This window comes from Arachis hypogaea, chromosome 20 (assembly GCF_003086295.3).
Source record: "Arachis hypogaea cultivar Tifrunner chromosome 20, arahy.Tifrunner.gnm2.J5K5, whole genome shotgun sequence".
NCBI lineage: Eukaryota > Viridiplantae > Streptophyta > Magnoliopsida > Fabales > Fabaceae > Arachis > Arachis hypogaea.
Genome location: NC_092055.1, coordinates 43,654,403 through 43,667,963, shown reverse-complemented (window position 1 = coordinate 43,667,963; position 13,561 = coordinate 43,654,403). Strand labels below are relative to the sequence as shown.

General features: G+C 34.4%; 1 protein-coding gene across 8 annotated transcripts; it reads right to left on the bottom strand.

The window, feature by feature from the left end:
* Positions 1 to 8,118: 8,118 nt before the first annotated feature.
* On the bottom strand, positions 8,119 to 13,359 carry LOC112784469 (pentatricopeptide repeat-containing protein At2g13600). 8 transcript variants are annotated; one of them, XM_025827690.2, is made up of 5 exons: positions 10,697 to 13,352; positions 10,580 to 10,625; positions 9,717 to 9,791; positions 9,242 to 9,332; positions 8,119 to 8,613 (listed from the first exon to the last, which is right to left on the bottom strand). In XM_025827690.2, exon 1 carries the CDS (start codon positions 13,001 to 13,003, stop codon positions 10,823 to 10,825), a length of 2,181 nt encoding a protein of 726 aa, XP_025683475.1. In that variant the 5' UTR covers positions 13,004 to 13,352; the 3' UTR covers positions 8,119 to 8,613; positions 9,242 to 9,332; positions 9,717 to 9,791; positions 10,580 to 10,625; positions 10,697 to 10,822. The 8 variants fall into 8 exon arrangements, with proteins under 8 accessions (XP_025683475.1, XP_025683472.1, XP_072086121.1 ...); XM_025827687.2 differs by adding an exon at positions 9,936 to 10,025 and having other exon boundaries at positions 10,580 to 13,346; XM_072230020.1 differs by having other exon boundaries at positions 8,119 to 8,481; positions 9,936 to 10,625; positions 10,697 to 13,346.
* Positions 13,360 to 13,561: the final 202 nt, after the last annotated feature.

Genomic DNA, 13,561 nt, shown 5'->3' with positions numbered 1-13,561 from the left:
TTTTTTAAAGAATCTCCAAGCCTCCTATTTTATCCTCCTTGGGTTTCTGATCGTTCTTTCTCCCAATCTAAACTCCGCAATGTGTTTTCTTCTATTTCTAATTGTTGCCACTATATGAAAGTATTTCATATTTTTATCCACTTTTTTTCATATATTTTTCTCTTGACATTTACTTCCAAAATTCTCCTTTTTCTACACCAAAGATCAAGCTGACTCATTAGGGCCTTTCTTCTATTCAAATTCATTTCTATTTCAATCTCCTCTTCAAATTTTGCATCCACTTTTGCAATTTTCTCTTCAATTTTTCTTATATTCCCATCAATATTTTCGATGACCTCTATATTCTACTTCGATATGCATCTTTTGAGTATCTTTATTTTTTCTTAGACTGGCACATTTCTAAGTTTGTTCCATTCCTCTTCTATCATGGGAACAAACTTTTTGTGGGAGAACCACACATCTAATGAGCGGAATGGTTTGGGCTCCCAATCTTCTTCTTCTGTCTTTAGGAATAGAGGAACATGATCCGACCTTGAGCATTTAATCACCTCTAATATGAAATTTGAAAAATTTTGAATCCAACATGGATCAACACCTATTCTATCCAACCTACTTGCTTGACTACCCCTCCTCCAAGTGAATTTTCTCCCCTGTAGGGGCAGATCAATAAGGTTCATTTTTTGTAACCAGCTTCTAAAATCTATCATACCTACCAAACTGCCTCTTCCACTACTTCTTTCCTCTTCATACAAGACTTCATTGTAGTCTCCCATAACTATGAATGGAACTTCCATCCTACTCTTTATCTCCATTGTTTCCTCCCATAAATATTTTCTATCCCTTATAGAGTGTTTTTCGTAGATAACTATGACTGCAAGTTCCAAATTTTGCTGCTTAAGACTACCCTTCAAGTAGATCCACCTTCTTCCTTTCAACCTTTCAGTTTCACAAAATTGTGCCGTATCCCAAATACACCATAAACTCCCACTTGCATCATTTGATTCAACGAATTCTCAATCAAAATCATTATGGCCCCATAATTTTTTACTAAACTAGTTGTTATACTCTTCATTTTTGTTTCAACCACACCTATGAACCACAATTTTTTATTTCTAACTATATAATTTATGCAACTTACTTTTTCTCCACTTCCCAATCCTCTACAATTCTAGAAAATTAACATATCTGAGATTTAGAGACACAAACTTATTTAAGAGATCTTTTTTTTCTCCTTGACTGTGTTTCGAAATAGATCTCCTCATGCTCTTCTCCATTATCTAAGTCGCCTTCCTTAAATGCTTCAGAGCTTCTTCCTCATCACTGCAGTACATCAAAATTTGAGAGCCAATCCTCCATGCTTCAAGTGCTTCATCCTCTATGTTATCCTCTTCGCTATCTTCTCCACTTGGCAAATCCTTTTCTTCCTCTGATTGCTTTTTTGATCCCTTGACCCCTTTTTTCATGTCTCTAACCTTCTTGACTCTTGATAAAATTTTCTTATTCTTAGTTATTTTCGCTACTCCCCTCTTCTTTGTACGCGTGTTTTTACTTAACCCTCTATTTATAATTCTTTTCTTTGTTCTTATTCCATGTGGTTCAAATATCTCCTTGTCTGTTTCATATTTCTTTCTTTCACTGAGCTACTTCATTTCTTTTTCTTTTCTTGATGAGGGACTTTCCTTCTCCAGCCCATGCATAATTATGTTCTCAAAACCAAGTGATATTAATGGACTGGAGAATGACCTATCCATCTCTTCTTCTTATGTTGATCCTCAAAGTTATGTATTGGGCCACCTTTGAGGCCCAACTAGGTCTCCTGAATTATCTCTTCACTTCTTCTATCATCAATAAAACATCTTGTGGAACTTGAAGACTCAACCCAATTCAAAAATTCCAACTGTTTCAGATCAGGTGCGCCGCTTCTCTCTTTATGCGGTGCCTTTTCATTCTCTATACAACCATAAATGCGACTCATTAACTCCGTCCGCCATCTCATAATTTTTTTGGATTTTCCATCATCTTCTTCCCCTCTCTCCTTCACCGGAATATTTGAATTTTCCACCATTGACCGCTTTGCTCCGTCATCATTTCTCTCTCCCCAAGTTTCTCTTACAAAAATTTCACATTTTTCATCATCAAGAACCAAAATTACTCTATCATTGATCACCGTCACCCAATTTGTGTCCACCAGGACCTTGACCGATTCAAAGCCATCACCTTTCATGGAGTCTTCATCAATTTTCAAGACTAAACCCCATACAGTTGCTATATCATGAACATTATCTTCATACCAAGCATGGAGAGGGAGGCCAAAAATCTCGATCCATGCCTTTCTAGATCTATTCGTTTTCTCAGCCGACCACTTTCTCATCTTGCGAAAATGGTTGAGTAAAAATGATTACCGTAGTGCTTTTTGCATATTCTCAACCGAATTAAAGACAAGGATCATTTTAAAGGACCCCATGCTTTTAACCTCAACAAGGGTATGCCAATCATTGAAGAGATTTGGAATAACTTCATCACACCTCAATGGAATAACGGACTCGCCCACAATAGACCTTTCAAGCTTTTCCACCATCTTCGGATTAATTTTTTTCTTAATCTCTCCAGGCATCATTGGTTTTTTCTGTTCTTCTATTTGATTCAGTTGTTTGATACCATTATTGTCGTCCCCCAATAAAGCATCCTTGAATGTTTTCTCCCTCCCTTTCGGTGTCGTTCTTATCCTTGTTGGGTCACTCATATCTTCTCGCCCTTTGTTGATTCGGTTTGCATTGTTAACACTGTTCCGTTGGTCTCTTTTTGTTCCTCTCTTAAATTTTGATTCTGTCACCCTAATTTGAACACAATTCACATCATACCCTTTAAGATTTCTGACCGCTCTTTTCGCGCGGCTCTTGAAAGCATAACGTTCAAATGCAAATCTGAAATTTTATCTTCACTCTATTCTTCATTGACAAATATACGTCTACTACCTGTCCCTCTGGTGCGGAATTTAAAACCCACAAACTAACCGGCAAGTGCACCGGGTCGTACCAAGTAATACCTCAAGTGAGTGAAGGTCGATCCCACAAGGATTGATGGATTAAGCAACAATGGTTCAATGATTTCCTTAGTTAGACAAACAGAAAATGGTGTTTGAGAATTGATTGAATTAAACAGTAAATTCAGTAAATCAGAAAACAAGTAGTAAATAGTTTGTGAAATATATGGAGAAATAGTTAAGGTTTCAGAGTTATCTATTTTTCAGATTGACTTTTCTTACTAACTATTTTAATCATGCAAGATTCAATTCATGGCAAACTATATGTGACTAAACCCTAATTCCTTAGACTTTTTTAGTCTCCTCTAACTCTCATCAACCGCCAATTCCTTGGTCATTTAATTCCAATTAGAGGGTGAAGCTCAATTCTAGTTTATATGCCACAAAAATCCTAATTATCCAAATATCAGAGGATTATATGTCACGTATCCCATTAAGTCCAGATAATTAGAAGTTTAGGAGAATATATTTTCAAGCTGTTGTTCAAGTAAAGAGCTTTTCCAAGTTATACAAGAACTCAATTAGAACAAGGGTCATACTTCCGTTCCACCCAAATTCATAAGATAAAGAACGAAAACAATTCTAGAAATATAAATCAGTACATGAATTAAAATAGAAAAATAATAGTATTAATCCATACAATAGATAGCGCTCCTAATCTTAACAGTGGAGGTTTAGTTGCTCATGGTTCAGAGAAAAACTAGGATTCTGAAAAACTATAAAGTGCGGAATGAGGTAGAAGAGAAAAGAAGAGCCCGAAAGGCTGATTCTTTTTCCTTTTATATCTAATCCTAATTAATGTAAAATATATTTCCTAAAACTAAATAATATCTTTTCCTAATTATAAATAAAATAAAAGTTTATATTAAAATTTACTAATTGATTCGCGTAGGCCTTGTGTAGAATGAATTGGGGACTACCATTGTATTAAGAGTTGGCGTCAAATTTGGAAGAATCCAAGTTTAGCGTGGGGTGGACAGCAAATATCCCTTAGCATTCTTCATTGTGGCGCCAAACTTGAGTGAACTCAAGTTTGGCATGGAGATGGCGTATTACTTTACTTGGAGCCTTTGATGCTGGCGCCAAACTTGAAGAACTTCAAGTTTGGCGTGGAGGAGGCTAACTGTAACCCTTTGGAGACTCTTGATGGGCGCCAAACTTGGGGAATCCAAGTTTGGCGTGGAAGTGGCAGCAAGCTCTTCTTTTTCCGTCCTTGACTCCAACTCTGTCAAATTCGTCCAAAACACTACCTGAAATAAACATTATTGCACACAACTCAAAGTAGCATTCAGAGTAGCTAAAATATATCAAATCTTAATTAAACTTAACAATTCAAGTACAAATTAACTAGGAAAAGATAGAGAAGATGCTCACTCATCACCCTCCATACTAAATAATTCCCATAGCCATCGTACACTCGTTCTTTCATTTAGATTATCAACAAAAATTGTAAAACATTTTTGCTCCAATATCGAAAAGATCTCCGTAATTTTCTTACTCTCCCTCGCCTAGTAAAAACTTCCTGTTGTCTTTGTGGTTTCACATGTTAGTGTTACTGCCATGGTTTTCTTTTCCTAATCTCTATCCGCTGGTGTCCCCCCTCCCCCCTCTTGTGTTTTCTCTCATGCGCGTAAAAAACCTAACACATAATAATGATGAGTGTTCTTTGATTGCACAGTACTTTACATCGCTAAGCTAACCACCATAAGCACTAGGGGTGGCAACGGGGCGGGTAGGGGCGGGTTTTTGCTCTACCCGACTCCGCCCCACCCTACAAAAAACCCGCATCAAACCCGCCCCACCCTACCCGCGGGTAATAAAATGTTAAACCCTAACCCGCCTTGTGGGTACCCGCCTTGTGGGTACCCGCCCCGCCCTTATAATTATTAAATCCAACAAATAAAATAAAATTTTAAAAATTATATAACCACCATTTACATACATAACATAAATTAAAGTAAAAATTTATATATGATATAATATTATTAATCATTTTACTAATTATTTTATATATGTTACATATATTATATATTAAAAATATATATATTTATATATTTATATATATATATATATATATATATATATATATATATATATATATATATATATATATATATATATATATATATATATATATATATATACCGGGGCGGGTTTAACCTAAATCCGACCCCGCCCCGCCCCGCCCAAGAACCCACCCCGTTAAAACCCGCCCCGGTGCGGGGCGGGTAATTACCCGTCCCGAGCGGGTAGGGACGGGGTGGATACCCGCGGGTTCGGGTAGTGTTGCCACCCCTAATAAGCACTAACAATACTTGCTGCTTAGTATATTTAATTATTAATTATATACACTAATAATAAAAAATTAACACTTTAAACTTGTATATTAAGTTAGTATATCGTGAACACTAATCTATATAATGTTTGTGAAAAAAGATACAAATATTAGATGCACCATGAAAATTGAATTCAGTGACTTAGTTAAATAATATTGATGATGCAAATAATTTATCTAAAAAATTATTGAGTGTTTTTTTTAAGTTATATAACTCAAAAAATTTACAAAATCATAATAAAAATATTATAAATTAATAAAAATCATCTATATCCTTTTTACTGAAGAATTAATACTAGAATTGTACAATTAATTATGCAATAATAAATATTCTTTGTGAGTTCTTCTTAGCATATTAAATTATATACTCTAATAAAAAAGACTAATTATTTATAATTAAATTTTAAGTTACTATACGAAGAAATAAAAAAATGATACAAACTCTTATTCTCAATTCGTAAACCTTTAAATTACTATTGCTAAGTTATATTAGTTATATTTTAATATATTTTATACAAATAATTTATAAATAATAGTTATATTTTAATATCATTATACAAATAATTTTAGTTATATTTTAATAATTTTTTATACAAATTATATAACCCTAAAATTTACTTTTAATTGGTATCGATAATTTTTTTTTTTTTTTTGAATTGGACTCTAGTGTATCTTAAGATATCAATCAATTATGCAAATTCTATTTGTTTTTCCTCAAGATCAGAATAAAATACAGTTGTGAATAGATTATTGAAGTACTTTTTCTCTGGTACCACTATTCACTAAAACTCAAGAGAGAGTAGAAAATTAAACTTATGCTCTTATATTCATCAGCCTAAGAATCACGTTGGTTTTTGTGAAAATTAAAGTTATAGTTTTTGTTAAAGTTTATTAGCCTTAGTTCAAGCTTAATCTACAGCATATATGATATTTTTTCAGCTTTTTGTGCCTTTCTATATGATTTGAATGAAAATGAAAATAAAATAAAATAAAAATGCTAAATATGCTAAACGTCAGAAGGTAATTTCAGTGGTTGGATACCATAAAATATATACATCATTTTTTATTTATTTAATACATTAAATTTCTAAATTTAATTTAATTAAAACTTTCAATTAAACACATAAGTACAGCGGCAATTTTTAGGATTTAGATATTAAAATATCAAATATATCGGCATGCCGGCATATCCAAAATTTCAAATGAATCATTAAGATCAAAGATATTTTAGGTATAATAACACAATAAAATTCAACTCATATGTACATGACAACTGCAATAGCAAGTTTACAGACCTCAATGAACACCACATCACGAGTTGCTTAATTTAGAATTTTTCTTACATAATTAAATAGACACACATAGTTAAACACTTTAGGTTTTGAATCAGCTTCATCAAGTTTGCTAACTTCTCCACTACGGTGGAAGTTGAAATTTCAATTTGGTACTATCTCACATTTTGTTCTACTCTTAGAAATTCACAATGCCATGTTATCACTCTTTCCAAAACTAACACGAATCAATGACAATGTAGCAACCCTTGCCATAAACAGCAATTATTAGTTAGTTTGAATCACATTGTCAAAAGAGCTAATGGTGGAGAATCACTCATTTTCCTTTTCCTGGCTAAGTGCTGGCTAAATTTTAATAAATCTGCTGGCCCCTAGACTTTCCCTTGTCAAAAAAAGATAAGGTGAAGCTAACTTCAAATGTACTCTTTAAGTAAGTTCTATGTCAAAAAAAAAGTTAAAAGTATTTCTTCTATACAACTCAAAACAAAACATTTTTTTTCTTTGGGATTTAGAAAATTAGGTGCATCGGAAAAAAAAAAGCATACAAACTGATATAGTAATTGAAGAGAACCAAACAAAATCTTGAACACCCATTTATGAAGAAACATGCAATCTTGCAATTAGAAACATAATCACAATTACAACACCACAGCTGAAACACAAGCATAACAATCACCAAAACAATGCATTAAGATTTATTCTCAACCATAAAAAGGTCAAGTGCAATTACTATTTAATCAAAGTACTATATGATCATAGAAGTATAAAGATAAAAATGCAATTTGGGGTGTTTGTTAAAGGATTGTAAAAGAATAATATCCAAATAGATGCATAGTAAATAATAAATATCGCACAGGAAACCAATTCACAACCTCAACACTATTATATGATAGATTGTAAAGAGAAAATTGCAATTCTAAGTAATTATTCTTTAAGCATTTATTTTATTTTTTGGTGATCATGTAAAAGTGGAATTCTAACATGTTATGGCTCTGAGGCTCAGTTTGCTACTCACTGATGGACTTGTCCACAACATCATTGGCTAAAATGTTCTGAAAATTCTCATCGGTGAGAGCCATGCCCTTGAAATCAGCTATAATTTTTTTATAATTTCTTCCAAGTGCACTGCAATCAGAGTGCAAATATTGATTATTGATATTTAGCTTCAAAGTATGCTGGTGTTATTCGAATCTATGAGGAGAGAATAATGATAGTGTCATGATAATGCTCTTTATGTGTGATGCATGCTGATGTCCTAGTACATTGTGCGTTTATATTGTTCTAGTTTTTGTCTTCTTGTTCATGTAATTTAGTTTCTAGACTCATAGCCTCATCTCCCTTGTTGGGACATCGTGAGTGTCTTTGTATCAAAAAATACATATATATATATATATATATATATATATATATATATATGCTCTGCCTGCATCCTATCTAAAAATCAAGAATGAGAATGAAACTTGGTGTCTTATTATTAAGTCATAAGCTATAGTTAATTAAAATAGTACAACTCTATTCTAAAATTCTAAGATAGTGTCTATCAAATTCTAAGAACGACACTGATCAAATTAGCATATGTTTTCATATCTTAAAGCTAACAATTTCCCTTCAAAGTTGTTTTGAGTTTAGCAAATACCCGGTTTGGATCTCAATTCACACACACTTCTATAAGCTTATATTGGAAGTGAAACAGTATCAAAAGCATCAAGAGCAGCTCTCATGTAAGTAAGATTTGGCGGCCCAGCAGTGAAATGGCCTTGCAGCGGCCCTATTGTTGCTGATATTCCTTCATACCTTGGAAATGACTGAATCTGCGCCATTTTTGCAATATAATTGACTGGGTTTGCAGCTGTATCACCACTATATTCAATGGTGTTATACTCATTCATGAACAATAATGACTTTGGATCAACAATTGCATATAGATCATATTTCAATATTACCTATCACAAAAAAAAAGGGTAAAAATCAGTAAGAACATAACAACATTCATTGAAAAACAGAGTTAGTTAGAAGAGTATATAATGTAAAAGTCATAAATATTAAGTTTACATATTCCTGATTCAAAGATAAGTTGGGGGCTACAAAAGATGCACACATTTATAGAGTAAATACAATCATAATACAAAATAATATAATATCCATCTTATATTTAGAACAAAGATCAAATCAAAGATCTTTCTCAAAACCTTCTCTAGTGAAACAATTATTTGATGAAGCTATAGTTGAAATGGTATAAATTTTCATTGAATATTTGAGAAGCTTTCAATGAAAATTAATCAAATATTGTCGGTTTAATATTTGATTTAGTGAAATGGTATAAATTTATAGCGAAATCATTGAATATTTGATGAAGCTTTCAATGAAAATTCATCAAATATTATCAGTTTAATATTTGATTTCGTGAAGAATTACTAAATCATAATACTCTACTGTGATTAGTTTTCATTGAAAATTTCAAGCCGACCATTATAGTACATGGAAGTGACCTGAAACACATCTTAAATATAAATCATCTAGAGAATATATGCATATAGAGAAGATGCATGTATAAATTAATCCAACTCTAACCTTATCTCTCTTAGGAAATTCCTCGAAGTCAAATATGTGTGCTCCTTTCAATACTTCTTATCACACTACAACAAAGATGAACTGTACCCAGCTGCAAAACCATTCATATAAGAAAAATTCAAGCCATAAATTAACACACAGATGTCAAATTGTCAATAATATGAAGCATGATACAACACAAAACACTGTTCAATTGGACAAACATGGTATAAATTTCATTTATGGTGATGTTTCTGGCTATATGTTATGGTATAATGTTTTCTCCAAGGAAAAAATCTAAACAAATTTAAAATGCAGGTAGAAGTATTTTGAAAAATGCTCTATAGAGAATACAGCTATGGTAACTGACCCCAGTAAAAGTATCATAAATTTGATCAACGCCAGATGCTCTAGATTTGAACCAGCATTTTGTATTAACTATCAAGAGACTAGATGGGGGGAAAAACGAGTGGAAGCATTAGCTAACCATAAATACCTTAAAGTAAATCTTGAACAACTGGCAAGTTATACTCCAATACGCATAGAACCTTTTTCCTATATTGCAATTTCCCTGTATTGCAAGCAAGACAATAAAGAAGCGACTGTGGTGATTCCCCCTTGCTCACTCACACAAAATATATATATCTCACACCATTAAAGTATATGCTGCACATTAAAATTAGAAACAGTAACCGATATGTAGAAGAATACATACTGCAAGAACACCAAATACTTTTATAAGAAAGGAACCAGCTCCTTTCAACTTCTCCGGGGATTTCCCATTTGAAGCTAACTCTCTATCCACCTAGCATAGCAGAAAACCTCACAACAAACTTCCAGAAGAAGAAGCCTAATATCATAATTGGATGCACGTGTAAAACTACTTTACAATGACAATGCATCAAAATTAAATTCAGGAAATTGCCTTGCAAAATTTTGATGCAAAATGTATCTCATTTTAACTTTTGTATAAGAATTGGCCTATTTATGCATAGATTCTAAATAAAATAATGCGCCGAAAGTAATATGCAAATAACTTTACTCCAATGAGCCAAATGTGGCTTTTGTTATAAATATTACTCCAACAAAATTCATATAACTCAAAAAGTAATAATGCTATCTTGCCAATGTTCTTACTTCCAAAAGTCCCATGTTAATTAAGCAAAACTGAACAGTCAGTCTTCGAATTAAAATGTGAATACTTACAAATAGTACATTTGCTGTAGGTAAGGAAATATCAGATAGTATTCATAGAAGTTAAAAGGAAATCACAGGCCCCATGCTGGATTTTCCCAATTGCTGTCGTTTTTAGATTGAAGTGTTAAAGAACTCTGAGGCAATGAGATTCAGCAGTAATACCTTTAATGGTAGCTGGTTTGTTCTCCCACACTCACATCAGCTACTTCTGATGAAAGCATAAAATATGTTAAATGATGAACACAATCAAGTAATTTCATTATTGCTTTAGAGGCAAACCATGGTATGTTGATCCTTCGCATGATTGATGCTCAAATAGTTAAAGCTCAATGGTCTCTCAAGAAAAATATTCAGCTCAGTGGCCAAATCTGAAGTAACATAGGATCCGCAGTTTGCAGCTTTGCATTATCCATGATATTTGCTGTTGCTGCTATAGAGATAATTGAAGGGTATGACAGAATTAACGGTTGCTGCTAAATGCTCTAGAGTTGCATAAATAACATCAGAATAAGGATGTGTTTTATCCTCTACAGAGAACAGATGAATATTGTTGTTCAATTCAATCCAGCTGCACCCTGGATCTTTTCTCAATTTTAAACTCTGCAATCTCTTTCTAAGAATTGACTTCTGCCCCCATCTACCTAGCACCGCATACATATTTGACAGAATTACCAAAGGCACTGTTGGGTTCGGATCCAAGCTGAACAACTTTTCAGCAGCTTTCTCCCCTACTTCCATGTCCTTCCAAAACCAACATGCATGCAATAAAGCTCCCCAAATCACCCCATCTGCTTCAATAGGCATCTTTCTAATAAACTCTTCAGCTTCTCTTACATAGCCTGATCGACCAAGAAGATCCACCACACATGTGTAATGTTCTATGCTTGGGGTTACCTTGTAAAGTTCCTCCATCGAGTGGAAGATTTTCAAACCTTCATCAACTAGACCAGCATGAGAGCAGGCAGAAAGAATGCCAACAAAAGTAGCAGCGTTTGGCACAATTCCTTGAACTAACATTGAATGGAAGAGTAAAATTGCCTCGGATCCAAGTCCATGATATGCATACCCATTGATAAGAGCTGTCCATGCGGCTACATTGGGTGAAAAAATGCTGAGGAATGACCGTTGAGCATCAGCCAAGCGACCACATTTGGAGTATAAGTCTATAAGGGCAGTCCCAACATAAACATTTGCTTGGAAGGGTGTCTTGGTTAAGTGGCCATGAAGCAACCGTCCTTGTTGAAAAGAACCTAGAGACGAACATGCACGAAATAAGACAGAAAATGTCGATCTGCTATAATCAACTGATAACCTACGCATCATCACGTATAATTTTAATGCCTTCATGTACTGGCCATTTTGAATATAACCAGACATCATTGAATTCCATGTCACAGGGTTTTTCTGATCTTTAGTTTTGTCAAAAAGCCTCACAGCTTCATCAAGGTCACCGTTTTTGGAGTACACAGATATCATAGTATTTAAGGAAGTTATATCCTTGAGACTCATTTGATTGAATAATTTTTTTGACTTCTCATAATGACCACTCATAGAATAACCTTTAATCATCAAATTATATGATACGTGATTCATCTCTCTCAACCTGTAAAATATCATCTCAGCTTCTTCAATCTTTCCCGCGGAGATAAGGCAACCAATCAACAAGTTAGTCAGATTCAAATAAGTTTCTCCTCTCATGCTCTCATGAACTCTCTTGGCATCATCTATGGCATCACAATCACAATAAAACCCAATCAACCCGCCACCAATTGCATTATCAAAAGCAAACCCTTCCTTGGTGCAATGCCCATGAACAACCTTCCCCTGCCAAAGAGCCCTCAGCCTAGTGCAAACTCTCACAACAGTGCACAACGTGACCTCATTAGGCAACACCCCAGAACTCCTCATACACCAAAACAAATCCAAAGCCCTCTCACACCCATCTTCCCTCTTCGCATACCCAGAGATCAACGTGGTCCAGGCCACAACATCACGATCAGACATCTTTTCAAACATGTCCAGAGCCTCACCCATCATGTCACGCTGCACATAACCCGCAAGCATCAGGCTCCATAACACATCATTCCCGCCATGAAGCTCCTTAAAAACTACCTCAGCTTCTCCAATTCCAGAACACTGAACGTAAAAATACAACAAACTACTCCCCACAATGCCAAATCTCTCGTACCCAGACCTTAAAAGCAATGAATGAACTTGCTTCCCATGAACCAGTGTCCCAGAACGTGAGCATGCGCTCAACACCGAAGAGAAAGAGACCTCGTCAAACTTGACGCAAGAGTGGTGCATGAGGGAAGCAAGGGCCAGGGCTTCAACGTAGCAGCCCCATTGCGAATATCCGGAAATCATAGTATTCCAAGTGGAAACAGTTCGAAGCGGCATTTCGTCGAACAGGTGGCGTGCTAATTCAAGTTCGCCGGATTTAACTCTCCTGCCAATGGAAATGTTGGTGGCGATCACGTGACGGAGACGAGGGGTATCCAAATCTTCCAAAAGGGTGGTGAAAAGTCGGAACCTTTGCTTCCAGCGGTTGCGCTTCCAAGTGCCAAGGAGGAACAGCTTCTTCATGGTGTGGAGAAGATGGTGGTGTTTGGGCTTTGGGGCGTGAAACTTATGTTATTGTTCTCTCATCAATCAGAATAGGCATTAAAATTATTAGAGTATTACTGTATTAGAATGGAGAAAGAAGTGTGCCAAAAGTGAGAGAGAGAGAAAGAGAGATCACGAGTTGCCAAAAATCCAAAATTGAGCTTCACTATGATGGCCTAGCATGGGGACTGGGGAGTCTAGCAACAGTTCTCTTTGTTGCAATGTTGCATTAAGGTTACTGTTATTGCTTGTATTGTTCTGGTAGTTTGTATGTGATGACTCTTTTTTCGTGAAGAACAGTTAAAGTTGCACCAAGGATTAATATGATGAATGAACAATGAACTTAGGCTTCTAATTTATTTGGAAATATATTGTTTAATTTATTTTTAATGTATTTTTTGTATTTGAATATATATTTTATATTAATAATTGATTTAGTGATTAGTCACAAAAAAAAATGATTTAGTGATTGATTTTTATATACATATAAAATCATCGATTTAAATTAATTTTTAATATTTTGTTTAAGGACGTTCT

Bases quoted from the DNA above. Each gene is read 5' to 3' on its own strand.
- LOC112784469 (XM_025827680.2), bottom strand. From the start codon at position 13,003: ATGAAGAAGCTGTTCCTCCTTGGCACTTGGAAGCGCAACCGCTGGAAG.